General features: G+C 34.8%; 1 protein-coding gene and 1 non-coding gene across 6 annotated transcripts in view; one reads left to right on the top strand and one right to left on the bottom strand.

Moving 5' to 3' along the window:
• HYCC2 (hyccin PI4KA lipid kinase complex subunit 2) overlaps positions 1 to 27,755 on the top strand; it is a 64,107-nt gene that overhangs the window by 14,224 nt on the left and 22,128 nt on the right. For 3 of the 5 annotated variants that reach the window (XM_002685507.7, XM_005202680.5, XM_005202681.5), the window contains exons 3-9: positions 1,202 to 1,301; positions 9,474 to 9,550; positions 10,455 to 10,556; positions 17,946 to 18,125; positions 21,598 to 21,678; positions 23,244 to 23,359; positions 26,971 to 27,066. In XM_002685507.7, coding sequence (XP_002685553.1) covers positions 9,500 to 9,550; positions 10,455 to 10,556; positions 17,946 to 18,125; positions 21,598 to 21,678; positions 23,244 to 23,359; positions 26,971 to 27,066 — 626 coding nt within the window. In that variant the 5' untranslated portion in view covers positions 1,202 to 1,301; positions 9,474 to 9,499. Of the gene's footprint in view, positions 1 to 1,201; positions 1,302 to 5,185; positions 5,250 to 9,473; positions 9,551 to 10,454; positions 10,557 to 11,291; positions 11,348 to 17,945; positions 18,126 to 21,597; positions 21,679 to 23,243; positions 23,360 to 26,970; positions 27,067 to 27,755 lie in introns of those variants that run through there. The other 2 variants (XM_059878769.1, XM_059878779.1) reach the window with 2 other exon arrangements.
• Positions 21,044 to 21,148, bottom strand: LOC112443626 (U6 spliceosomal RNA). The gene has a single exon (XR_003032030.1). It is a non-coding gene; the product is annotated as a U6 spliceosomal RNA (small nuclear RNA).

Here is a 27,755-nt window from a genome sequence, read left to right as displayed (position 1 = left end):
GTTGTGTTTTCTTGTTTGGTTTTGTTTTCCTCAATAGAGAGCCTAGTATCTGTACCCTTAACCTTGAAAGTCTGTCAGAGACCTATCTCCACAGAGCTTCCCAGCATAGCTATCAAGTCTGCCTGCCTGCACTGCTTCAAAATCTGGCAAATGTCTCGGTGGTTCCAAATTCCCAAAGTTAAAAAGACAGTCTCCTTAACATCAAATGTCTCTTCCCAAAGGGTTACCAATTTCTTGTATATCTTTCCAGAGACATTCTGTTAGTCCTTTTCAAGTTTTTTCCCCATGGCAAAACTTGTCATGAAATAAAAAATTTAATGTGATAGCCCAGTGTGTAAGAGATGAAAAGTCAGCTGCCATTCTTGGAGTAGGAGGTTTCCTGATGCGTCTTCAGTTTGAAAAACTTTGGGGACTTTAAAGTGATAACATCATTTAACTCCAAGAGAATTTTATTGCAGTATTCCTTGTATTAAAAAAGTATTTTGTGATGAACTATTTTAAAATGTTAATTTACTTTTGATGTTTTAGATTCTGAAGTTGTGATGAATTTTGAATCAAAGAAGTAGAGTATAATGTGGTCAGCAACTGCATGATAGTAGTTATGACTTCATGAGAAAAGTATACTTTAAGCAGTTTGAAAATAACTTTTAATGGTTTTGTGCCAGAACTTCAAGTAATAGCATTTTCTGTATTCTTTCTCAAAACGATAAACTTTTCAGTCTGTGAAATCCATGCAAAATTGTAATGTAGCTATTTATATTTATTATTTAAGCTCTATTTTATGCTGTATGTTAAAATTTTATTCATTGTTACGTGTGTGTGTGTGTGAGATCACTGTAATGTTTCAAAAATTGGATTTATAGGCTTTTTGACTAGGAAGTAACTTATTTTTGTAGATTATTCAGGTTCAGCTCCAGAAATTTTAAATAGCTTACTCGAAGTCTTTACAGATATTTAATGGTAAATTTGAAACTAAAACTCAGACTTTTCTCCAAATCTGATGTTTTTAAAATAAGTTTGATAATGGTATTTGAGTATCTCCTGGTTCTTATAGAAAACTTAAAAATAATCCTAATTATTTTTTAAATTGGGTACACTGTATTATAAATGTATTTTCAAAATTATTCTTTCTCCTTTATTTTACGTTCTTGATAATATTTTCTCTCAGTATTTTACAGTTTTTCATTTTCATTTTTTGTAGAGTTGGAAAATATTTAAGTCTCAACAAATGAATTCCATACTTGAACTCTGCTGCATTCCTGTGCCACCTCCTCCATTAGAACACTGATCTTACAACAGAGGTAAAATCATAGAATTTAACTTTTTAAAGGATAAAGAATGAAGTTCCCATAGTTAGACATGTTGGAATTTTTGGTAATTTTTGGTGGGTAGCTTCTGTTTACAAAATGTTCCCTTGGTATCTCCAATTATCTTAAAGAGATCTCTAGTCTTTCCCATTCTATTGTTTTCCTCTATTTGCATTGACCACTGAGGAAGGCTTTCTTATGTCTTCTTTGAAACTCTGCATTCAAATGGGTATATCTTTCCTTTTCTCCTTTGCTTTTCCCTTCCCTTCTTTTCACAGCTATTTGTAAGGAGTTTTTACCTAGGAGACTTGAAATAATCACATCTTAATTATTGCCTTTTAATTTTACTTTTTGAAAGTGTTTCCTTTTTAATTGTTGTCTTTAAAATGTTTTGTTTCCTAAACTTTGCAGCTCTTAAATTATTGAATTTACTCAGCATAATTGTATTTTCTAACTACATCTAGATCAATGCTGTTTATGAAATTTCTTTGATAATGTCTGTGTTCTACATCTGTGCTTCTAATACAGGAGACACTAGCTACATGCAGCTATTAAGTGCTTGAAATGTGGCTAGTGCAAGTAAGGAACTGGTGGGTTTTTTTTTAATAGTACAGTTTTGTGGTTTTTTTTTTTTTTTTTTTCTAATTTTTTGGGCCATGCCATGTGGCTTGTAGGATTTTAGTTCTGTGACCAGGGATCAAACTGAGACCCTCTTCTGTGAAAGCTCTGAGTCCTAACCACTGGACAGCCAGGAAATTCTCAGGAATTGATTTTTAAATTTTATTTTATTTTAATTAATTAAAACCGGACAGTGTAGTTTTAATGTTTTACTTAGAATTTGGTATTTACAATAGTAGCATGCGTTAAGTGCTTTGTTTCATACTTATACCTTGAAATATATAGATAATTGTTGACCTTGTTTGAAAATTTGCAATAACAAAACCATTTTTTACTGTCATATGTCACCCTGATAATTGTATAGCTTTGTTTATCCAATAATTTTGGTCCATTAGAAATTCTTGAGAGCAGTTATCATCGTTTAGCTCACTGCTGTCTGTTAACTTATTTAATCTTTAAAAAAAATTATTTGACATAGGTAATTCCCATTTTATAAATGAGGGATTTGAGACCACAGATTAGTTAAGTAACTTTCTCAATATAACTTGAAGGTCATGGAGCTGGAATTCAAACTCAGGCAGTCTAGAGCAAAAGCCTGTACTCTTCATAACCAGTAGACCATACTGCCTGTTAACTGAGTGACTAACAAGTCACTCAGTTGTGCCCGACTCTTTGTGACCCTGTGGACAGTAGTCCATCAGGGGGCTCTGTCCATGGAATTCTCCAGGCAAGAATACTGGAGTGGGTAGTCATTCTCTTCTCCTGATCTTCCTGACCCAGGGATACGAACCGGGGTCTCCTGCATTGCAGGTGGATTCTTTATCATCTGAGCTACCAGGGAAGCCTAGTTCTCTCTAAATTGTCAGTTTCTAAAGAAGAATACATATACTGATGATCAGCTAAGACACAATATATGTCTGTCTAGGTAGTGAAGAACTTACTGTACTTGTACAAATATTGTGAGTTTGCTTTCTGACAAGTAGTTATTGACCTCTTTAAGATCATATTTCAGCACTTTATTTTTTTTTATTTTGTTTTATTCAGATCTTGCTAATAAAGGTTGCCATTTCCATGGTCACCAAAAAGATAATCATTTTCTGTGGTAGACTTTTTAATTTGTTTCATACTCTGAAAGTGAGGCAGTATGGGCCTGAATTGATCTGCATGCTAGAATATCAGCTTGATTTTTGCTTTTAAATATAGCTTTTATATACCAGGTGATGGGATGAGTATAATATGCAGCAGAAGAAATTATTTTCAGAATTCTGTATTGTCTGTTTAAATAAAAAGAGTACTTGCAGTATGTTAATAACTATGTTCATAGCCACCTCTAAATGCTAAAAGATGCTGATTCTAGTTAGAAGACATATATTTAAATTTTTTCTTTGTAACTGACTGGTTACAAAAGAAGGTACTAAAATATATAGGATTTTAGATTTAGAAAGTAACTTATTATTGTAGCAACCTGAAGCCCAAAGGGTTTAAGTTATTTGTCCAAGATCGTATAAGCTTTGTGGTTCATTGATTCAGCAAATAGACATTAAAGTGAAAGTGAAGTCGCTCAGTCGTGTCTAACTCTTTGCGACCCCATGGACCGTAGCCTATCAGGCTCCTCTGTCCATGGGATTTTCTAGGCAAGAGTGCTGGAGTGGATTGCCATTTCCTTCTCCAGGGGATCTTCCGACCCAGGAATTGAACCCAGGTCTCCTGCACTGCAGGCAGACGCTTTACCGTCTGAGCCACCAGGGAAGTTCTAAATAGACATTAAGTACCTGTTATATGTCTGGATACCGTAAAATACTTGTTAGCTTGGAGTTCATAGTAAGCACTTAATTGCGAGCAGAACAGAAAATGACCCTTCTATTCTCATGGGATTTGTAATCTGTTAGGAAAGATAGACAACAAGTAGTAAGGTTTAGTAAGCAAGGAATAAAATCCATGTCCATAGGAAGAAAATGAACTGTATTTGTTTGAATGGAAAATACTGGAGAAGGGGAATACTGTCTAGATAAGTGGTCAAGAAAGGCCTGCTGAGACTAACAGGATTGGAATAGTTATTGTAGGACAGCACTACAGGCTGGAACAGAATCCCTGGTGTGAAGGTGTGCATGAAGTGATAGAGACACTGAGAAGTGAATATGATCAGAACAGAAAGCTCTGGGGGGAGAAGTATGAGCTGTAAGAAAGGGACAATTACATTTTTCAACTATAGATTTTAGTAGGTATTAAATTCAAATTCCAGCTCTGCCACTTAAATTGTGTTGCCATGTGTGGATCACTCAAACTTTACACTTTAATTTTCTTATCTGTTAGATAGGGATAACAGCTATTTTATAGTACATAGTATTCTGAAGATTAATTATGTACTGCTCGTAGTAGATACTTATACAGTGTTTACCTTAAGACATCTATTACCTGTCTTTTTGAAGTGCAAGAAATGAAACACAAGGTTTAAGTATAGCTGGTAAGGGGGTACGATGATTTAAACATAGTTAGAATGATGTCCAAACTTTCAGTTCAAAGATAAATAGGTCATAGGTATGTAATGCACACATAGGGAACATAGTCAATAATATCGTAGCAAATTTGTGTGGTGAGGGTTGGTAACTGGTTTTATTTCAATGATCTTTTCATAATGTATAAAAATATCAAATTGCTGACATAAACCTGAAACTAGTATAATATTGTATGTTAATTATAACTCAATTTAAAAAAATAAACATCGCTAGAGTTAGTGACCTAAAGCCTAATCTGGCTCCAGAGTCTGTGCTCAGTATGTGTCCTGGGAATCCTTTAAGTGGATCTGTGGAGTTAAAACTATTTTTCATATTAATGCTAAGATAGTATTTGACTTTTTCACCATCATTCTCTGGTGAATATACCTTGAAGATTTCCAGCAACAGATTGGATGCAGAGGCAAGTATAAAATTTGCAGAAATTGTAAAACAGCACTATTCTTGTCACTAGAGTTGTTTTTGTTTTGGAAAAATAAAGTTTCTTTTTAAAATGTTATTTGTTAACATGTAATGGACTTATATAATAAACTTGAATTTAATGGATTTATGTAATAAACTTGAATTTAATGAATTAATAAGCTTGTAAAATGTAGGAGTGAAACAGTGTCTACTGAGACAAAAAATTGAGTCTAAACCACTACATTCTATTTCCTGTCGTTAAATCAGATAAAGTCCAAAAAGTAGCTGATACAGTGTTTATACTTAAAAGGCTTGCTGATAACTTTCTTTTTTCTCACTTTCAAGACACATTTTTTCACATTTTTGAAATCAAGATGTATATTGTCCAAATATGCTTTTCATCAGCCAGGCAAGTAATTTTGAAATAGCAGTAATCATTCATATTTGGTGTTTTGGGAATTTAGCTTTGTGTAATCATTTATTCAGTTATCATTTCAGTTGATCTTAGGTAAACCACATAGGGTTGAATTGTTAACTGAATTTTTGCCCCTAATTGTTACTTAAAATGTCTACAAAATATCACAGTATAATACAGTTTTGCAGTAATAATTTTCTTAGTAGAAGATTGCCTGACGCATGGCAGTTAATTCAAAGACGGCAAAATTGCCAGATCTCTGTCTCTAATTTCACACCTGAGCAAGGTTACTATGAATGACTCCTACATCTGGGAGAATATCTGCCTGTCAGAAGTTTCTGGATGATTTTGAAAGAGGCTCTTAGCTTCCATCTGTATTTAATTTGGAAAAAATAAATTATTAAGCTTAATTAAACAGAAAATGCAGAAGATATTTCAGGTTTTGTTATGACCAAAAATAAGTGTCATTACAAAGGTGCTAAATAAATTGAGTTCATAAGCACAGATAATTAAATCAGATGTTTGAGTGCCTGCTATGTGCACAGTGCCTGTCCTTGTGACGTACAAATTCTAGTGGGAAAGCCAATAATAAGTAAATAATTGGAACATTGTATGTTAACTATGCCTCATTAAAAAAAAAGATTATTTACAGATTTTGCTAAAATGATATGAAGGAAAGGACAGAGTGTTAAGGGTTGGAGGGAAGAGCATATAGAGGCAGCCAGTATAAATAGACACAGGGGACTTCTATGAAGAGGTTAACATTGAACAGCCATATACAAAGAACTAGGAGAATGTGGCAAGTGTAAAGAGACTAAAGGTGGCCAGAAATGTAAAGGATAATTTTTAAAAGTCTTATGGGATTATATGGATAAGTTTGTGCTTTTATCCTTTAGTTAAGCATTTTGTTTCATTTTAATAAAGGGTTATTTCTTATTTTCTACTTATATTTGTTAATAAACTACTGTCTTAAAATTAGTATCATAAAATCAGGTAAGTATGATGTTTTGGTTATAATTATTATTAACACCACTATATTCTTCTGTCTAAAGTTAATTAACTTGCAGTCACATTAAAAAAAACAACAATATTGATAGAAATCAAAGTGATTTGACATTGCAAATTTGTTTTTATGGGAGATATCATATAGAAATTTAAAATGAGAAATTTAACTTGGATGTAATACTTTTTTTTTTTAAACTGAAGGTAGTCATCAGGATTACTTGGGGAACTTTTTCAAACTGTATATTCCGGGCCCTGTATCAGTTAGGGATTCCAGTGCAGTATATATCAGATTAAAAAGTTTTGTGTTTCTTTCAAAAAATAATGTTTGATTTTCTTTTTAATTTTTAAAAGCTGTTGATGTTTTTTGTAAAGAATTTGAAAATTTTTTGATTAATTGTAGTTGCTTTTTGTTGTCCTTTTCTATAAAGAAGTCAGTGTAGTCAAAGTATAGATATTTCCTAAAACATATAAATAATCATAATTTAAGTCATTTTCAGTATTTTAAATATTTATCTAAAAACTTGTTCATTTTGTTTTTTTAAGTATTTATTTGTGTGTGTGTAACTATAGCTAGTTTGAAATGATGAAAAAGAATCACAGTTGCAGCAAGAAACTATAAACTGTTGACCCTTAAACAGCACTGGTTTGAACTCAGCAAATCCACTTATACTCAGATTTTTTCAGTAAATAGATGCAGTGCTACATGGTACATGGTTGGTTGAATATGCTGATAGGGAGGGCCAGCTGTGGGAATTGAGTATCCTTGGATTTTGGTTTTCACAGTGGATCTGGAACCAACCAACAGAGAAGATTTTACTTAGGAATCAACTTAATTTGAATGTTCTGATCTGTATGAAGAAAACACAGAATTTATACAGGCATAAAAAAGAAGATTTTTAATAAAGAGCAATGCTGTGCTTCTGTATTGTATGACTCGATGATGTGAGGATGTCATTTGAAATTAATTTGTAAATTTAATTCCTATGAGGATGGAGTATAGAAAAAAAACTTACAGTACAAGTCTAATATTTAACTGGAAGAATAAAGCAGGCAATAATAATGAAATACATTTTTAGGGAAAAATTAATATGGGACATGTACTATTATAAAGTGTTAGTCATTCAGTCGTGTCCAACTCTTTGTGACCCCATAGAGTGTATCAGATCAGATCAGATCAGATCAGTCGCTCAGTCGTGTCCGACTCTTTGCAACCCCATGAATTGCAGCACGCCAGGCCTCCCTGTCCATAGAGTGTATAAAGTGCATTATAAAGCCACAGTAATTAAAATACTATAGTCCTGGTACAAAATTGGGAATAACAGCTCATAAATAGTTCCAAATATATGTGGGACTTTTTGTTGTTGTTCAGTCGCTAAGTCGTGTCCGACTCTTTGTGACCCCAGGGACTGTAGCACGCCAGGCTTCCCTGTGCTTCACTATCTCCCGTCGTCTGCTCAAACTCATGTCCATTAACTTGGTGATGCCATAAGGGTATGGGAAATTTCCTAACTGAAATACCATTATTAAATATAAAATAATTGATCATTCCTTGATTTAGTATCATCCAGTATTAAGTAATAAGTCATACAATAAGTCATGTTTAACCTTTTCCAGTTATGTTAAGCTCTTTTTTAATGTTTGAATCAGAATCCAAATAAGATTCATATTTTGGTTATTGATTTTTTTTAACATCCCTTTTAATCCACTCATTTTCCTTTTGTAGTTTATTTGAATAAATCTGTCAGCCTATCTTAAAAGCATTTGCTACTTGAAAATAAGGAGCATTTCTTATTCCTTTTTGTACTCCTTGTTACAGTGCATTATATATGGGTATTTAGGGAATGTTGGGGGGATTAGAAAATCCAGTTTCTTTTTTTGGATAGAAATTTATTATGAAATGTTACACATTCAGGAAATATTTTCTTTTTAGTAAAGGAACTTTCATTTCAGTTGCTTTGGAGACATTTCCCTCCCTGCTCAAGAAATTTCTTTTTTCTTTTGGTTACCCTTTTGAGTCATAAATTAAAAACCCCAAATCTTTGTTGTCTGCCTCACTTAAAAAATAATACATATGTATTGTTACATTTTTGTAATTCAGAATTAGACAACTAGAATATCCTCAGTTAATCCTTCCCTCAGAGGTAAACACTGAGTAGTTTATATATTTTTCCTCCCAGCTTTTCACATTTATATAATTTTTGATGGAATTATAACTTATATACTATTATACAACTTGCTTTTTCTACCTGGACATTTTTCCATTTTAGAAAACATAAATCTACCTTCTTCAATGGCCTTATTTTGTATAGTGTGTATATATGTGTATGTTTATCATCATTTTGCTGTACATATATGACCCTTGATTTCTAACTTTTTTACTTTTGTAAAAATCTGTCCCATTGTTTATTCTATTATGTATAACTTATTCCAGTTGTATATTTGGTAAAAGCAAGGCTTCCCTTTAGTTCAGTCAGTAAAGAATCTGCCTGTAATGCAGGAGACCTGGGTTCGATTCCTGGGTTGGGAAGATCCCCTGGAAAAGGAAATGGCAACCGACTCCAGTATTCTTGCCTGGAAAATCCCATGGACACAGGAGCCTGGAAGGTTACAGTCTGTGGGGGCACAAGAGTCGGACACAACTGAACGACTAAACACACACACTAGGCATGGACTGTACATTTGTCTTGGGTAATATGCAGTTTGATTTTACTTAGTAAACTAGCTTTTGTTACTTTGGAATATAGTTGTTGGGGAAAATATAAAAGCATTAGGAAATTAGGTTTCAAACATATCGTTAAAGATAGAACTTATTTCTTTATAAACAGTTTTGTTTTAATTGAACACTAGTCTGAAACTGGAGCTTGCCCAGTGGCTCAGCAGTAAAGAATCCACCTGCGATGCAGGAGCTGCAGGAGACACAGGTCGGTCTTTGGGACGGGAAGGTCCCCTGGAGTGGGGCATGGCAACCCACTCGAGTATTCTTGCCTGGAGAATTCCATGGACAGAGGAGTCTGGCAGACTTCAGTCCATGGGTTGCAAAGAGTCAGACATGACTGAAGCTACTTCCAGGAAGGCAGTCTAAAAGTAAGCCTCCTTATCTAAAATATGCACTAGATGAGTTTCTCCTTAAATGAAAGGCACACATCATTTACTTTGATAGTTTCTGTAAGTAACACTGTCCTCAAATTCAGTGCTTTTTTTTTTTTCTTCCAGAAAAGAGGAATAGAAGGTAGAAGAAGATGCTGGGATCTGAACGTGGTGTTGTGGAAGAATGGTTATCAGAATTCAAGGTAAATTGCATTGAGGATGAGAATGTGTTATATGATTTGTATGTTGTAATTCAGTGTATATATGTTCATGGAGAAACTGAAACAAAAGTTATAAAGTGGGAATGGCAATATATGAAATAACTTGTTTCTGTAATTAAACCTCTTTAAAAAGACACTAATGTGAATAATTGCAAAAGACCCTGATGCTGGGAAAGATGGAGGGCAAGAGGAGAAAGGAGCAACAGAGATGGTTGGATGACTTTACCGACTCAGTGGACATGAGTTTGAACAAATGTGGGAGATAGTGAAGGACAGGGAAGCCTGCTGTGCTGCAGAGTACATGGGGTCACAAACAGTCAGACATGACTTAGCAACTCAGCAACAACAACAAATGTGAATTATGGCCAGAAGATAATATGTAAAAATGAATCTAGTTGTTAGGATTGATAAGGTAATATATAAATTTTAAGATATATTCAATAAAAGAAGGGAAGCCTCCAAGCTTTAATAAGGCACAGAAATCAAATTTGTGCCTTATATTTTTATTTCCTGTGATTAAAAATCACTCATTAATTTGACTAAAAACTGTATAATTTATTAACACTATAGATGTAAGTGTTTTGTGAAAATAAAATACAGGAATTGAAGTTATCCCACACTGTTTTTTTTAGACTGAAGTGATTCATTTCAGCAAAGCTTGTGTAATACGTGATTTCTAATCATTTCTCATGGTTGACTAGTTAGAAGAATTGTATAACATCCTAATTTATTTGTTTTATTAGCTCATGGTTATTTCATGTATTAATTATTTTTTACTTTTCTTAGTTGACTCTGTTATAAATCTTTTTGAGAAGGACTCATAAATTTAAGTTTTGACTTCTCAAATATTAAGTTCACTTTAAGTTTCCTTTGATTTTTGTTTTAGGCATTACCTGACACTCAGATCACCAATTATGCGGCAACTTTACACCGGAAAAAAACACTGGTACCAGCCCTCTATAAAGTTATTCAAGACTCAAATAATGAGGTAGGACAGTTTATAAGAAAAATGATTTTATTGTACTACATAAGAAATACGTGTACTAAAACACATATATGTAAGTTTTGTAGTTTTCTTTAAGTTTTGTTTAATCCTTCCAATGGGACTGGAAAACTTTCTTTCTGCTGTTTTTCATTCTGATAGTTGCTTTGGCTTTCCCCATGACCCCCCTCTCCATGTTTTTTAATGTTTTGATTAAATTTGTTATGGTTGAGGACAATACATTTTGATTCTTGGTTTGAGTGACCACCATCTTAGGAGAGTATTTATTTAATTTGAAACTTTACTCTGTTTCCTATTTTGGAATGTTTCCTTTCCTGGAATCTAAATTTTAGCCATACACGGTTTGAGATTTATTTAAGTATTGTTTGCAGTCCTTCTATTGACAATATAGAACTCTGTGTAATCACTCTAATCAGAGAATTCAGTCAAACTGGTAATGTGAAATGCTGCTGCTAGTAAACTTAGCTTGAAAATGACCAGAGAAAGCCTAAATAATCACAATAAATAAACTTAGAAAAAGAGTTTGCTGTTGTTTAGCCTTGTGCTAGAAGGGGGAAAAAAGTGCAGCTATTGACTCTATATGTTAACTTATGCAAAATACACACATTACCTTTCCATTAACATAATAGTATGACATACAGTTTTATCACCACTGGATTCATGTATGCTTTAAAATGAAATGAAAGGAACACACAGGAAAGTAGCTTCTTATCTTCCCAGATACAGCCTCCAAGAGTGCCTCTGCTGTGTACTGGAGTGAGTTTGAAGAAGTTCAGGTAATCATCTCCTAACCAGCAGCTTAACTTAAAGTGCATCTTCATTTTTGTCCTATCACTAAAAGCTTGCTTATTGACCTCTTTCTTTCCTATCTCCTAAACTTGGATTGGCTCTCAGTTGGGCTTGCATCTGTTGCTATTTGTAGCAGCAACCGCAGGACTCATTTGCTTCTTTTTCTCTTGCTGTGTATTTTTGAATGTTTTGGAACTTTAGGTATGATAAGGGACACATATGCATATCTTTCTTGGTCAGGAGTTTTCAGAATTCTGTGTGAATATTGAATGTATGTATTCCCTTGTTTTGTCTTAACATGAAGCTTTGCTTATTAAAATATATTTGTTTTATGCTTTATTTTTAAATTGTAAGTTCTTCATGGGCAGGGGTTATATATTTTTATACCTGTTTATATATATATATATGTATGTATGTTAATTCCCTAGAATGTAGTATTTTATCACTAGTAAATATTGATTAGAAGAATAGTGAAATACATGGAGGGAATTCCTTGGCCAAGTTCTAATCACTGGACTGCCAGGAAATTCCTGTAGAAGTTTAATATTCCATATCATGGCCAACCTGTACTATAACTTGTTTAATCTCTAGACCAACATGTTACTTTTTCTGCTTTCCCTCCTTCCAGATCCCTTAGTCACTGCAGCAGTTCTGCTTCTTCTGCTTCCAGAAAACCATTGACCCTACTGCTTCTTTATGATTTAATTATTCTTCTGCCTCCCTGCAGATGTCTCACTTCCCTCTTTTCTTAGCTACATTTTCATGGTCCATCATTATAGTCATTTCCTTGCACACATTCTCAGCTTCTTTGCTTCTCATTCCCTTAATTCATTTTTTTTGGGCAAAATCTCAACACTGGATAAAATCTACCCATCCATCTACTTCATGCCTGTACCTGAGCAACTCAGCATACCTGGAGAAAACAGTTTTGTTGACTTTCTCCACTTAAATGCAGGACTGAAAATTAAAAATGAGCATATTTCATTGTACACTTTCCCACTGTTCATTTTATTCCTTCTTTTTCCTCACACTTATCACCCTTCCTCATTTTCAGTTTACTTTCTGTGTCGTTATAAAAGAAGGAAATAGTTGGAAACTATTTTCCTACTCAACTCTGCCTCTCTGCCAGCATCTCTAGTCAGACTCTCCTGCTATTTCTGCTATTTAGTGGATGAAGTGTCTCAGATTGTATCAAAAACTATCTCTTCCACTTGGGCCTGGATCTCATCTTCTCTAACCACCTCAAAGATTGCTCCTGCAATTGCCAGCTCTTTTTCTTCTGTCGATTTTTTTTCCTTTCTTGATGAAAGGAATATGATAAACGACAATATTCTATTTTTAAAAAACCTTCCTTGATTTGCCTCCTGTTTTATTATCTACACCATTTTTCTGTCCTCCTTCCCAGTGAACTTTATAGTATTCCTGTTCAGCCTCTGCCTACTTGTGCTCATTTCCTCTCCTCATATTTTTTCATTACCCACTCATATTTGGATTCAGTCTCCATTATTCCACCCAAACTGCTCTCAATGCATTCATCCTATGGCATGCCTCTTAGTAATTATCATGTCAAAACTATTTGCTAAGTTTGAGGAAAGTGTAAATTATTCTTAACATCTTTTGCTGTAGGTGATAGCACCATTTAAGTATGTGTTAGTTGCTCAGTTGTGTCTGACTCTTTGCAACCCCATGGACTATAGCCCACCAGGCTCCTCTGTCCATGGGGTTCTCCAGGAAAGAATACTGGAGTGGGTTGTCATCCCCTTCTCCAGGGGATCTTCCTAACCCATGGATTGAACCTGCATCTCCTATATTGGCAAGAGGATTCTTTACCATCTGAGCCACCAGGGAAACCCTATCTACCTATATTTCTGTCTATTTATTTACGTATTTATATGCTGTGCCACATGGCATGTGGGATCTTAGTTCCCCAGCCACAGATTAAACCCAGGCCCTTGGCAGTGAAAGCATAGAGTCCTGACCACGGGAACTGCCAGGGAAGCACCTTTCTCTTTTTCAAATTCTGTGGGGAGGTCATTTCTGATTCTGAGAAACTGAGAACATGATAGCATGATACATATGCTTGGAATTAAAGATTTTAACAGTACATTGGCAAGTTTTTAATAGTCTTATTTGCAGTGGTATCTGAAAATTTACTGGATTGCCAGTCACTCCCCTGCCCTCCTTTTAAACAAAAAAAGTACTAATTTTGGTTAATCTATATTTCTTTGCAGTGCTTATTAAAATACAGTCTCTACATGCTAATGTACTTGCTACTGAGGACAGGAAATAAGGTCTTTATAACATAGACAAATCATAATAGTACCACAGCCAATGAAATTTACAGAAGGCAATTTTAGAGTCTTACTAAAGAGGAAAGTAGATTTAAAACATGGACATATATTTTTAATACATAAATTTATGAAGGCAACAATGTTTAATTCCCCTAAAGAGCTGAATGTATTCAGTACTTTAAAAAGTTACCAGCAGTTGGCCATTTTCAAAAGTTCATTACTTCATTATTGGCACTGCATAGACTGTACTGCTTGAAATTAAGCAATCCTCACCTCTTCCTCCACCTCCTTTCTGGTATAAGAAGAGTCGTATAGTGAAAACATCATCTGTGTCAAAAGATCTGAATTCTGGTGTCTTTCTCCACCACTAATTTCTGTGACCTTGGACAAATTGTCTGACTGGTCTAGACTTCAGTGTAAGGGGAGAGTTGGCATTTTTTTAAGATGTTAAATCCTGTGATAGTGATTTCATATAAAGCATTTGGTGGTTAGTAGACTATAAAGTATGTAAATTTTTTTTAGCTTTAGAGTTCTTAAGAGTTAAGCTTAAGTCATCTAAATAATATTAACTGTACAATCAATATAGGATTTGTTGACTTGAATTTACTATTGTGAAAGTAATGACTTTATTCTGAAATGTTAGATTATTAGAAACATATATACCTACATTCAAGCAGTTTTACAAGGGTGTATATATATTATCATTTAGAATAGAAGTGTATAAATTATTGAATTATTCCTTTTTTTAAAGCTACTATTACATTATTATATGTAAAATAGATAACTAATATGGACTTACTGTATAACACAGGGAACCCTACTCAATAATTCTGTAATGACCAATATGAGAAAAGAATCTAAAAAATAGTGGATATTTTGTTAAAATGTCTAATTTGAAGAATGTCTCTCATGACAACCATTAACAGTGAATACTCCTCCTTTAGTATGTTAAATGATACCTTTGACTTAGTCCAGTAATTTTTTTCCACTATTACACCTAAGCTCATCCTTTAGTCAGTCACTCAGTCGTGTCAGTCAGTCATGTCTGACTCTTTGTGACCCCATGGACTATAGCCCACCTGGCTCCTCTGTCTTACAAAACTCCAGAATACTGGAGTGGGTAGCCACTCCCTTCTCCAGGGGACCTTCCTAACCCAGGGATTGGGTCTCCCACACTGCAGGCAGATTCTTTACCTTCCGAGCCACCAAGGAAGCCAAAGCTTATCCCTTAGGTCTGTCAAACTTTAACAAATTGATTTAAATACAGTTCTGTGAGAACTTCCAAGGGCCAAGATCGTATGTTTCATCCTTCTTAAACCACGAAGCTACTTCCTAAATCTTACAGTTTGAATGATGTAGGCCCTCTTTAAATTTTAGATGGTTAATAAATACAAGAAAAGGGTTCAGCAAAATAAAAAGAGTGGGTATATATATATGTGTAACTGATTCACTGTGCTATATACCTGAAACTAATACAACCTTGTAAATCAGCTATACTCCAATAAAAATTTTTTAAAAAACAAAAACTGGTGTTAAATTTCAATTTAAACATTATTTTATAGTTTCCTCTCAGTGTTTTATCTGCATTTTAAGATCATAGGCAGTTTTGTATAGTCTAGCAGTTTTGTGAAGTTATTCAAGCAACACCATTCTAAATTAACAGTACAAGTTTAGGAGGAAGGAAGAGGTTTATTTAAACTGCTCATTTTCTTCTTAAGATTATAAAGTTCCTTATGTCATATTTTGTGATATTATATGAAAAATTATCAAGTTAAACATTGGAAAAGCTATTTCTATATATTTCCTCCGTTTCAAAGTCTTTCCAGTAAATACAATTAGCAAGACTTAAGTCAGTCTTAAAATATAAAAGTAATCTATTTTACTTATATGTCTTTAAATGAAAAGGTCAGTTTTCATTCCAATCCCAAAGAAAGGCAATGCCAAAAAATGCTCAGACTACCACACAGTTGCACTCATCTCACATGCTAGTAAAGTAATGCTCAAAATTCTCCAAGCCAGGCTTCAGTAATACATGAACCACAAACTTCCACATGTTGAAGCTGGTTTTAGAAAAGGCAGAGGAACTAGAGGTCAAATTGCCAGCACCCGCTGGATCATGGAAAAAGCAAGAGAGTTCCAGAAAAACATCTATTTCTGCTTTATTGACTATGCCAAAGCCTTTGTGTGGATCACAAGAAACTGGAAAATTCTGAAAGAGATGGGAATACCAGACCACCTGACCTGCCTCTTGAGAAACCTATATGCAGGTCAGGAAGCAACAGTTGGAACTGGACATGGAACAATGACTGGTTCCAAATAGGAAAAGGAGTACGTCAAGGCTGTATATTGTCGCCCTGTTTATTTAACTTCTGTGCAGAGTACATCATGAGAAATGCTGGGCTGAAAGAAGCACAAGCTGGAATCAAGACTGCCAGGAGAAATATCAATAATCTCAGATATGCAGATGACCAACCTAGACAGCATATTAAAAAGCAGAGACGTTACTTTGCCAACAAAGGTCCGTCTAGTCAAGGCTATGGTTTTTCCAGTAGTCATGTATGGATGTGAGAGTTGGACTATAAAGAAAGCTGAGCGCAGAAGAATTGATGCTTTTGAACTATGGTGTTGGAGACAACCTTGAGAGTCCCTTGGACTACAAGGAGATCCAACCAGTCCATCCTAAAGGAGATCAGTCCTGGGTGTTCATTGGCAGGACTGATGTTGAAGCTGAAACTCCAATACTTTGGCCACCTGATGTGAAGAGCTGACTCATTTGAAAAGACCCTGATGCTGGGAAAATTTGAGGGCAGGAGGAGAAGGGGACAACAGAGGATGAGATGGTTGGATGGCATCACCAACTCAATGGACATGAGTTTGAGTAAGCTCCGGGAGTTGGCGTTGGACAGGGAGGCCTGGCGTGCTGCAGATCATGGGGTCACAAAGAGTGGGACACGGCTGAGCGACTGAACTGAACTGATTTAAAATATTCACTAGCATTTTAGATGTCCAAATATTATGTATTGCAAAGTGCCTTTATCTACTAAGTGGTATATAATTTGTTTAAATCATAATCTAAAGTTGAGATTCAGTATTTCAGGGAGAAATATCAATAACCTCAGAGATGCAGATGACACCACCCTTATGGTAGAAAGCAAAGGAGAACTAAAGAGCCTCTTGATTAAACTGAAAGAGGAGAGTGGAAAAGCTGGTTTAAAATTCATCATTCAAAAACTAAGATCATGGCATCTGGTCCCATCACTTCATGGCAAATAGATGGGGGAACAGTGGAAACAATGACAGACTTTATTTTCTTGGGCTCCAAAATCACTGCAGATGGTGACTGCAGCCATGAAATTAAAAGATGCTTGCTCCTTGGAAGACAAGCTATGACCAACCTAGACAACGTATTAAAAAACAGAGACATTACTTTGCCAACAAAGGTCCATCTAGTCAAAGATAGTTTTTCCCATAGTCATGTATGTGTGTGAGAGTTGGACCATAAAGAAAGCTGAGCTCTGAAGAATTGATGCTTTTGAGCTATGGTGTTGAAAAAGACTCTTGAGAATCCTTCGAACAGCAAGGAGATCAAACCAGTAAATACTAAAAGAAATCAGTCCTGAATATTCTTTGGAAGGTCTGATGCTGAAACTGAAGTTCCAGTACTTTGGCCACCTGATGCAAAGAACTGACTCATTTGAAAAGACCCTGATGCTGGGAAAGATTGAAGGCAGGAGGAGAAGGGGACAACAGAGGATGAGATGGTTGGATGGCATCACCAACTCGATGGACATGAATTTGAGCAAGCTCTGGGAGTTGGTGATGGACAGGGAAGCCTGGTATGCTGCAGTCCATGGGGTCGCAAAGAGTTGGACACGACTGAACAACTGAACTGAACTGAAAGTTGAAATTTTAAGTTTATTTCCGACAATATCATTTGACATTCTTTTCTTCCAATCGAAATTTAAAAATGGAAGATTGTAAGGGTTGGTAAGAACAGAAAAAGAAACTCACTAACTGTAAACTAGTATATTAAAGGACTGATTATCTAAGAAGTTAAATAGTACAGTGTGTTGAAAGAGATGTTGATATTATATGGGCATGAAGGACTTCTTATAGTTACAGAATTGGTCAGTTCAATGTGTCGTCTCTGTATAAACAGAGATTGAGGTTTTGGTTGCACTGATTTCGAATAGGCAAAAATTAACATATAATTTATTTTTAAAATACAAATATATGTGTAAAAAAATACAGCCAAAAGAATAGAAATAGCTGATGCACTTTATTTTCTTTTTAGCTCCTGGAGCCTGTCTGCCACCAGCTGTTTGAGCTCTATCGTAGCTCTGAAGTTCGACTTAAGAGGTTCACACTGCAGTTCTTGCCAGAATTGATGTGGGTTTATTTACGGCTTACAGTTAGCCGAGACAGACAGAGTAATGGTTGCATTGAAGCACTTCTGTTAGGAATTTACAATTTGGTAAGTGGAAAGTAATAGTTTGGAAAATGTCAAATATATTTTTTTAAGTCTTCTGAAATAATACAGAATAGTTAGAGGAAAAGAAATTTAAATGTCTGTTGAATAACTTATTTGAATTAATTAAATTGAGTACATAGGTGTTCAGTGTATGCTAGTAATGCGTTTTATAAAGTAGGTGAAACTATTATAATTGATAAAATTACTTATGGCTTATTTTTCTGATTTTTAAATTGACTAATATTTGTAATGCCTTACATTAAAATTTTTTAATTTATTTTTAATAATCATTTGATAAAACATTATGTATCTGATACTGTATTGTTCATGAAATTGTTTTCTTTTAAGGAATTCTTAGGTACCTTAAACATTCTGGTTGTTTTTTTTCTCATGGTGTCCCGTTTAGAACATTGGTGTTGAAATTCCAGCCCCTTGAATCCTAGTATTCTGTGTATTCCCTGTAAACAAACACTTTGCATAATAAAACTATGTTTGTAGATGAGAGGTACCTCAACTAAAGTACCTCACAAAACATTTGAGTCTACAAAAAATATTCTTTTGCACCAGTGCCCATTTCTCTTAAGCATTATCTCTTTAAAAATCATTAAAGAGCATTTCCATCATTGAAATCTGAAGGAAGAAACCTGGCCTTTGAAGTCACTTGTATTTTGTTTAAAAATAGGCCCTGCCACTTGCTGGCTATTTTAAATTTAAGCAAGTTAATTCATACCTTGATTTCAGTTGCCTCATTTGTAAAACAAATAAAACATTGATAGTAGTATTAAAAGTGATTAGAAGTACCCAGTGTGTTGCCTGAGGTGTTTATTGAATGTTTACCACTATTATTATAAGTAGTAGTAGTATTAATAGAAGTGGTCTCATAATTAAAGGTGAGTTGTTTTAATGAAAAGCTGGTGTAGGTATAAAATTACTTTGCTACCTTGCCTGATTTTTCTTTGAAAATAGGAAATTTTGTTTTATCTATCATCATGTCTCTAGTGCTTAGCACAGGCACTTAGTAAATGTTTATTGATGTAAGTTATTTGTATTGTTTGGTATAATAAACTTCAGTGGTGGAACAAATGAAGCAAAAAATTTGGGGATGCCTAACAAGTTCTTGACAGTACTTGTTGGTGCTATGATTTAATTATCTTTTGGTATCTTAAAAATAGTGTACTATTTTAAAAACACTCAATTATGTATCATAAATGTAACCTCGGGTTTCTGTCGTCTTTTAATTCCCTTAATATCTTTGTTCTTTCATCTCTGTGGTTCTCAGTTTTTCTTACCACCCTGGATTTCTTTCGTGTATTCATTTCTCTTTTTTCTTCTTTTCTCACCCCAGCACTTCTCCCTTGCTACAGTAGCCAACACCTTCTCCACAGATATACATGGATAAAAATCAAAAGTATTTGACTTAATTTGAAATTTAGGGATAAAAATTAAAATTTTATCACCTAACTTAAATCAGGCCCATTGATCTTAGTATAGACTTTCTCTGAGACACTGTGGCTCAGATGTGGTAACTAGTTTGACTACAGAGTGGGTAAATGATTTCTCTAGGGATTTTTAAACCACTTTCCTGCCAAAATTAGAGGTATAGCCTTTGTTCACATGCGACTGATACTCTCCTGTGACATGTTAAACTCAGAAACTGGTTCTCAAGGAAAAAAGTTCTTTTGGGTTTGTGTTTTGGTGATGATAGTTGTTTTTTATTGTTGTTTCTTCCTTTTATGCTGTACAACCACTCATCTCTCTGACCACCTTCCTTCTAGGTCTACTAAGGGTAGTCTCTCTCTGGATTTTATGCCAGTCATGTATACTAATATGGTTTTAAAAGAAACAGATTAAAATAAGACAATAGACAAAAGGATTGGTGCAGGAGGGGCATTTCACCCCTCTAATTGCTGGTGTCTGTAGGCAGGTTTTTACTGATAGCTGTAGAAGACTGGAGGTGCCAACGACTGTAGAAATGAATGCCATGACTTTTTCAGTGAAAGATAAAATGCTTTTTAAAAACCACAGGGATGTTTCTGTAGTTCAGTAAAAACTATTAAGTATGAACTTATGATTAATCACTTGGACTAGTACCATATAATTATGTTAATATGTAGCTTATTTCAGGTCATTAATTTATTACTGAATAATTGTAAAATTTTCTTTTAATAAGTGTAGCGGTCTTGGCTAAGACCTTTAATTTTAATCTTTTATATGGGAATTCTATTTTTAGTTTTCTGAGGAACCTCTATACTATTTTCTGTAGTGGCTTTACTAACTTACATTCCCACCAACAGTGTAGAAGGGTTCCATTTTCTCCATACCCTCTCCAGCATTTGTTATTTGTAGACTTTTTAATGATGACCATTCTGACTGGTGTGAGGTAGTACCTCATTGTAGTTTTGATTTGCGTTTCTCTAAAATTAATGATGTTGAGGCTTCCCTGATAGCTCAGTTGGTAAAGAATCCACCTGCAATGCAGGAGACCCTGGTTTGATTCCTGGGTTGTGAAGATCTGCTGGAGAAGGAATAGGCTACCCACTCCAGTATTCTTTGGCTTCCCTTGTGGCTCAGCTGATAAAGAATCTGCCTGCAATGCCGGAGACCTGGGTTCGATCCCTGGGTTGGGAAGATCCCCTGGAGAAGGGAAAGGCTACCTACTCGAGTATTCTGGCCCGAAGAATTCCATGGACTGCAGTCCATGGAGTCGCAAAGAGTCAGATACAACTGAGTGACTTGCACTTTCACTTGCACTTCCAGCATCTTTTCATGTGCCTACTGGCCATCTGTATGTCTTCACTGGAGACATGTCTATTAAGGTCTTCCCTTTTTTCAATTGGGTTATTTGTTTTTTTGTTCTTGAGTTGTATGAGCTTTTGTATATTTTATCTGTAACATCATTTGCAAATATTTTCTCCTATTCCAAAAATGTGGAACACTTCACAAATTTGCATGTCATCCTAGGGCCAGGGCTATGCTAATCGTCTGTGTTATCTTTCCATTAATCTTTTAAACTCAGCTGCTGCTGCTGCTGCTAAGTCGCTTCAGTAGTGTCTGACTCTGTGCGACCCCATAGACGGCAGCCCACTAGGCTCCTCTGTCCCTGGGATTCTCCAGGCAAGAATACTGGAGTGGGTTGCCACTCACCTAGTTTCTACTAAAAGATGTGATTACTTGTAATCTCCATGGCTGTCCTGCAAATTTATCATGAGGATTTATATGTGTGCCTATTTCATATCTTTACTGTCATGGTATTTTTGATTAACTGTATTATTATATCTCTCAATGTCTCCCAAAGGACTTCAACTACCAAAGTGTACAAATTGGCTAATTGGTTAAAGATACAGAAGGGTAATAATATTTTTATTACCATTTCTAAAAGTCTTCCTCAATTGCCAATTATATATTTGTTAAATTAAGAAAGCAATTATTATTTCTTTTAATAGAGTTGTGTGACTATTTCATTTTCCTACCATAGGAAATTGCTGATAAAGATGGAAACAATAAAGTTCTGTCTTTTACCATCCCTTCCTTATCCAAGCCGTCAATATATCATGAGGTAAGTAAGATTGGAGAGGTAAAATTTTTAAAAATTATCAATATATTGAGCAAAAGTCAGTTTCTTACTAGAGATAAATTATTCCTAACACATCTTTACGGATTTGTTTCTTTAAATGTAGATGTTTGTTATTAGTGATATAAAGCTGAGCTGTTGTCAGGAGAGATAGAAATTAATTATTGGACAGTTTTCCTCTAGTTCTGGTTTATTTTTTATTCTTCTACCAATATCATCGCTGGTCTTTTTTATTATATGAATTTTTAGAAATGTTCCTTTAAATTTTTTAAGTCATCTATATTAATTAGAAATGATCTATGTTAGATTGATTTACTTTTTATTATTTTTTAGGAAAATAACTACTTAGAAGAATATTAACACAGTAATTATTTTATTTCCATTTAAAGTAGTCTGATTGATGCATTCTAGATATTCAATAACCTTACACTTCTGATTTTTCCAGTATTTATTTGGTTGAAGATTGTGAGAACACTGATAATTATGTAGGTAGATGGCTCCTATTGACCTGAACTCCTGCCTGCTCTCTTTAAGGATATATGTCATAAATCAAGCTTCTTGTCTGTTGGCCCTTTAGTGCATTAAGTTGTGAGGAAAGCATTTAAATTAACTAATTCACTAGTAGTCTAAAAATTAGATTCACTTTTCTTAACAGCAAGCAGTATCTAGTTGCTTCATAGCTCAATGCAGCTGTTTATTTTTTAATTAATTCCCCTGGGACTTTGTTTTTCATTAGAATGCCTCTTACTTAACCAAGGCTGATTTTAGCATAGAACATTTCTAAACATTAGATTTTAACAGTGTTCTGTGTATCAAGTTATAAAATAAAATGGAGGATAGTGAGACATTTACAAATTGAAAGACTCTGATGCTGGGAGGGATTGGGGACAGGAGGAGAAGGGGACCACAGAGGATGAGATGGCTGGATGGCATCACTGACTCGATGGACGTGAGTCTGGGTGAACTCTGGGAGTTGGTGATGGACAGGGAGGCCTGGCGTGCTGCGATTCATGGGGTCGCAAAGAGTCGGACACGACTGAGCAACTGAATTGAACTGAACTGTAGAAACATGAAATCAATTATGTCACTGTTAAAGAGACTTTTGATCATAGTATTTATTCTTGTTTGTATTACACAATTATAACTTCCAACACCTTGCTTTCTTAATGTAAGATTAATGAGAGTACCAGCCTCCCTGAAGTTAGACAAACCTCTGGGTTTGAATGTATAGTCCCCAAGAGTGCTCTGAGTTCTGGAAACAAACAAATTAATTATTATTCTTTTAAGCAACTTTTCTTATTCTGTGTCCTAAATATAGATTCATTCCATAATATATCAAAAACCAAAGCAGTGTATTTTTAGTTTTATATATTGTATATATGTTTTAAAAGGAGCTATAGAACATATATAATTGAAAAATTGAAGAGGTTTTGAAAGAAGAAGAAATGGTCTGAAACTGCCTTTTGTTGAAGCAGAATTAAATGTTCTCACGTTACAAATTTTTATTTTATTTTAAAGACACAGTCTCATACTTTACCTTATTTTTATAGCCCTCCACGATTGGATCCATGGCCTTGACAGAAGGGGCATTATGTCAGCATGATCTCATCAGGGTTGTTTACAGTGATCTTCATCCTCAGAGGGAAACATTCACTGCACAAAACCGGTAATAATCAAAACTGTAGATGTTAAAATTGTTAACTTACACTTAATAGTTAGCTATAATTACTTTGGTTCACGTTTGGTATAAGAAGAGACATATTGTTTTCCAGAATTGTGTACCATTTTGCAGTCCCACCAGCAATGTATGATAGTTCCAGTTTCTCAACATCTTTACCTACTTTTTTTTTTTCCATCTTTTTTATTATATCTGTTCTTAGTGAGTATGAAAAATGGTATCTCATTGTGCTGTTGTTTTTGCTATATGTTTTACTTTTTTGTACAGTCAGCTATGTCAGAAATACACACTTTTTTTTCCCCAAGTTAAACATGTATTAGTTCTAGAGTTTATTACAAAAAACTGCAGTCTCTGTCTCCCTGTCCCTTCCACTCTCCTTTCCTAGATGTAACAACTTTTAACCAGTGGTTCTCAACCAGGGCATTTCTGCCTCTTCAGTGAACATTTGTCAGCATCTGGAGACTTGTTTGATTGTCACAACTAAGTGGGAGGGAAGACTGCTACAAGCATCTCAAGTGTAAAAGTCAGGGTGCTGTTCAGCATCCTACCACGCCTGGGCCGGGCCCCACAACAGTCACTTATCTAGGCCAAAATGTCCATAGTGCTGAGGTTGAAAAATCTTGCTGTTAATATTTACCATCTTCGTAGTAATTTACTGCTTTAAAATTTTTTCACTTTGGGGCATTATCTAATAACTTATCTCTATGAAAGATAAAACTTTAGGTTGTTAGCTCTCTCGTCCTTTCTTCTCAGTATAGTTATCTTGTAATTCTGGAGAATTCATTATTTAAATTTCTCATTATTATGAATGATTTTTTTTTTTTTTTTGGCCGTGCTGTACAGCATGCAGAATCTTAGTTCCCCAACCAGGGATTTAACCCATGCCCCCTGCATTGGGACTGTGGAGTCTTTAACCACTGGACCACCAGGGAAACCCCTTGAATGAACATTGCTCATCAGAACTGTTCAGAGCTGAGCTTTGTGACTGGTTACTTTTCCTCTCCTGCTTATCTTTTTGTTTTCCTTGAAGTTCATCTTTGACCTTTTGTTTTCTTTGTTTACTATGTGCTTTGTAAATTTAGCCCTGTAAATTTTCTATCGGTTTTCTACATAGCCTTCCAAAACTTTGTTTATACCAGTTATTTTCTCAATTTTATCTTCCTGATAAAGGAGCTCCCAGAGCCTTTTTTGACTTACTGCAATCTGGACTGTGTTTCCCTCTTTGCCTGGTGTATACTTCTTATCTTGGTATTTCCCCTCACTGTTACCCTGGGAATTCCCTTTGTCTTTTTCCTGTGTGGATGGATCCACCGTTTCTTGCACCCTAGATCCTCATTCTTTGTTCCTAGTATTCTGAAATTCCATGTGATATTTCTTGGTGTGGGTTTATTTCCTGTTTGTGCTGAGCAGTACATGGGCCTTTTTGATTTGGAAACTCATGTCCTTCAGACCGGGAACTTTGCTTAATTATTTTTTGTTAATTAGTTTAGCCTCTCCATCTTATCTAGTCTTTTATTATTTGTCCTTTATTTATTTGGTCTTTTATTGTCTTTCTTGTGGAGCTTTTATTTGGAGCTCTGGTTGTGGTACTCTTTCCTCTTCCATTTGCCATATCTTTTTCCTTTGGCTTCACTTTCTATGATATTTCCTCAACTTCATCCACCAGTTCTGTTCCTGAGTTTTTAATTTCTGTCATCATATTTTGTATATCTGGAATAGAATTTGACCACCCTAAGAGGAAAGACTTAAAGATATGGACAAAATGTATCATATTTTGTACATTCTGAATGGTCTTTTAAAATAGTTCATATTTGGATTTTTGTTGTTTTTTTATTTTTGAAACAGCATCTCTTTTTTTAGAATATTAATGATACTTTGCTTTATTTAAAGTTATTGTTTTCTCTTTTATGTTTATTATATCCCCCAAATTGTGTTCCCCTGCCCCTGTTTCTTTATTTTGACCTCATTTTCCTATTAATGAAGTTCATCAGATGTCTGATAATCCATTTTTCCATACTTATGTGTAAGAGCAGGGAATTTTTAAAAATGAGAAGCTATGACCATGTTGGTAGGGGCTCATTGAGTATGAACTTCACAATTTCTCACTGGGCCATTCATTTGGTGAACTTCCCAAGTCCATATTTTTAAGTCTTTACTCTTAGGGTGGTCAAATTCTCTAAAGAAAACTCTTCTAGTTTCTTAACCAGAGGGCTGCTAGCATTCTGATGGCCAAGTGGGGAAGGAAAACTTGAGGTATCAGTATCCAGTAAGACCCATTTTACTTAAGTTTTCTATTTTCAGTAACTTCCCATCCTCCCCACTCCAACCCAAACCACACTTGTGCTTGGTGGTTCCCTGGTAGAAACTTCTCTTTTATCCTTTCAGAAAATAAGTCTTCAGTTTCAGAAAATAAATCTTCAGTGAACCTAGCAGCATAGAGAAGGAGAAAGGATCTGAAGATGTGAACTGCTTCTGTGTCATACTTTGAACTCAGTTTTTAACTTTTCATTTTGAAATAATTTCTGACTTAAAAAAAATATTTCAGAAGTAGCACAAAGACTTTCAATATACTCTTCACCACCTATGGCAAGCTTTTTAGAAGTACTGTGTTCCTGGGTCCTGCCCTCAGAGATTCTAATTGGGTCAGTCTGTGTTGAGACATGGAATATATTATTCCAGAATGTCCTTAAATAACTATAATGTGCATTCAGGCTTAGGAGCCACTTTGTTAGTTATTGTACAGATTAAGAAAGCATTCATTTATTCATTCAATAAAAATTAATTGAGCAATAATAATGTTTTAAATACCGTGTCTGACACTAGAGTTAGAGATGAGTAAATTAGGGTCTCTGTCCTAAAGTTGCTTATTACTGAATGGATAAAACAGAGGTAGAGACAGAGAACTGATTTAGTGGGATAAATAGTGTATTAGAGCTATACAGGTGAACAGTTTTTGTTTATTTTAGTTGGGAGAATTAAGAATGTCTTTATGTCTGAAATTAAAATTTGAGCCAGGATTTGAAACCTTTTAGTAGGAGTTTTCCAAGTGAAAAGTGTTGTAGTAAGAAAGGGTAACATCAGTAAAAAAAAAAAAAAAAAAAAAAGGCAAGGTATTATGAAAGATTATGGCATTATTCATGGAATGATATAAGAAAACTGTTATAATATCATGGTGTATGTGGTAGACAGTGGAGGGAAATAAGGTTGGAGAGGTAGGTTGAGGGTGGATTTTTAAAGGACCTTGTATGCCTTGATGAGTTTGGTCTTTACGATGCAGTCAATAGTAACAGTAGATTAATAGTAACAGTAGATAATAGTCTGTCACTATTGACTTTACTCATCGTAAAGACCTATTCAAGCATGATAGGGGATTTTTGAGTAAGAAAATATAGATGGCAGCAAGTACTCTGACCTTTAATAAGGCAAATGGAAATAGGGAAATTATCGAGGAGGATATTACAATGATCTGATTGAGAAATAATGAAAATCAATATTAAGGCATTGTTGTTATAACCATCCAACAAAGAAATCATTTACTACAATCTGTAAGTAGAAATAATTATTTGTAATCTTTTTCTCCTTGTTTTTGTTTTTTCTAGGTTTGAAGTCCTGAGTTTTCTCATGTTATGTTATAATTCTGCTATCGTGTATATGCCTGCTTCATCTTACCAGTCTCTTTGCCGAATGGGCTCCAGGTAAGCAGAATACTTATCATTATTTCATACATTTTTATTGAGCACATTCTCGCTGGTAGGCACTGTTCTAACCCCTGGTGATACAGCAGTAAACAAAACTCAGGAAACTTATATTCCTATAGGAATTTTCTATCATTCCTCATACATCATGATTTCTTGAAAGTACTTCGGTATTAAAGAAGTACTTTGTAGCTCAGCATCAAGCTAAGCCAAGATGATTTAGGTTCAAGGTGGTTTATTGGTATACTTGATCACTGCCTGGATGCCAGTTTTTATAAGTCACTTCGAGTGTTTTGAATAAATAGTCTTCTGTATAGAGAAAGTAAAGAAATGTGAACTTTTTCCTTTCTGTATCCCACAAATAACTGTCTCTTCTTTGGATAAGATTAGCATCAATTATGTGTATGTCTCATTTATAGTTGTATATTCTAATCGTTACCAAACCAGAATGTCTAATAATATGAATAGACCTGGGCTAAAATTTTTATTTCCGCTATTGAAAAAAAATTAATATAAATTGGTTTGGAGACAGAGGAGGGGAATTTTAATTATAGAAGGAACACTCAGTTTATCCTGCTCAGTTGATTTTTATTTGAGGAAGCACAAATAAAAAGGGTAAGCCTTCTCTACCCCCTGAAAGTTAAATGCTATGTTAGTTTTTCTATTGCTTCATAACAAATTGCTATGAA

This window comes from Bos taurus, chromosome 2 (genome assembly GCF_002263795.3).
Source record: "Bos taurus isolate L1 Dominette 01449 registration number 42190680 breed Hereford chromosome 2, ARS-UCD2.0, whole genome shotgun sequence".
Lineage (NCBI taxonomy): Eukaryota > Metazoa > Chordata > Mammalia > Artiodactyla > Bovidae > Bos > Bos taurus.
The sequence above is the reverse complement of the archived record's forward strand: the minus strand, read 5'-3'. Positions and strand labels throughout refer to the sequence as shown.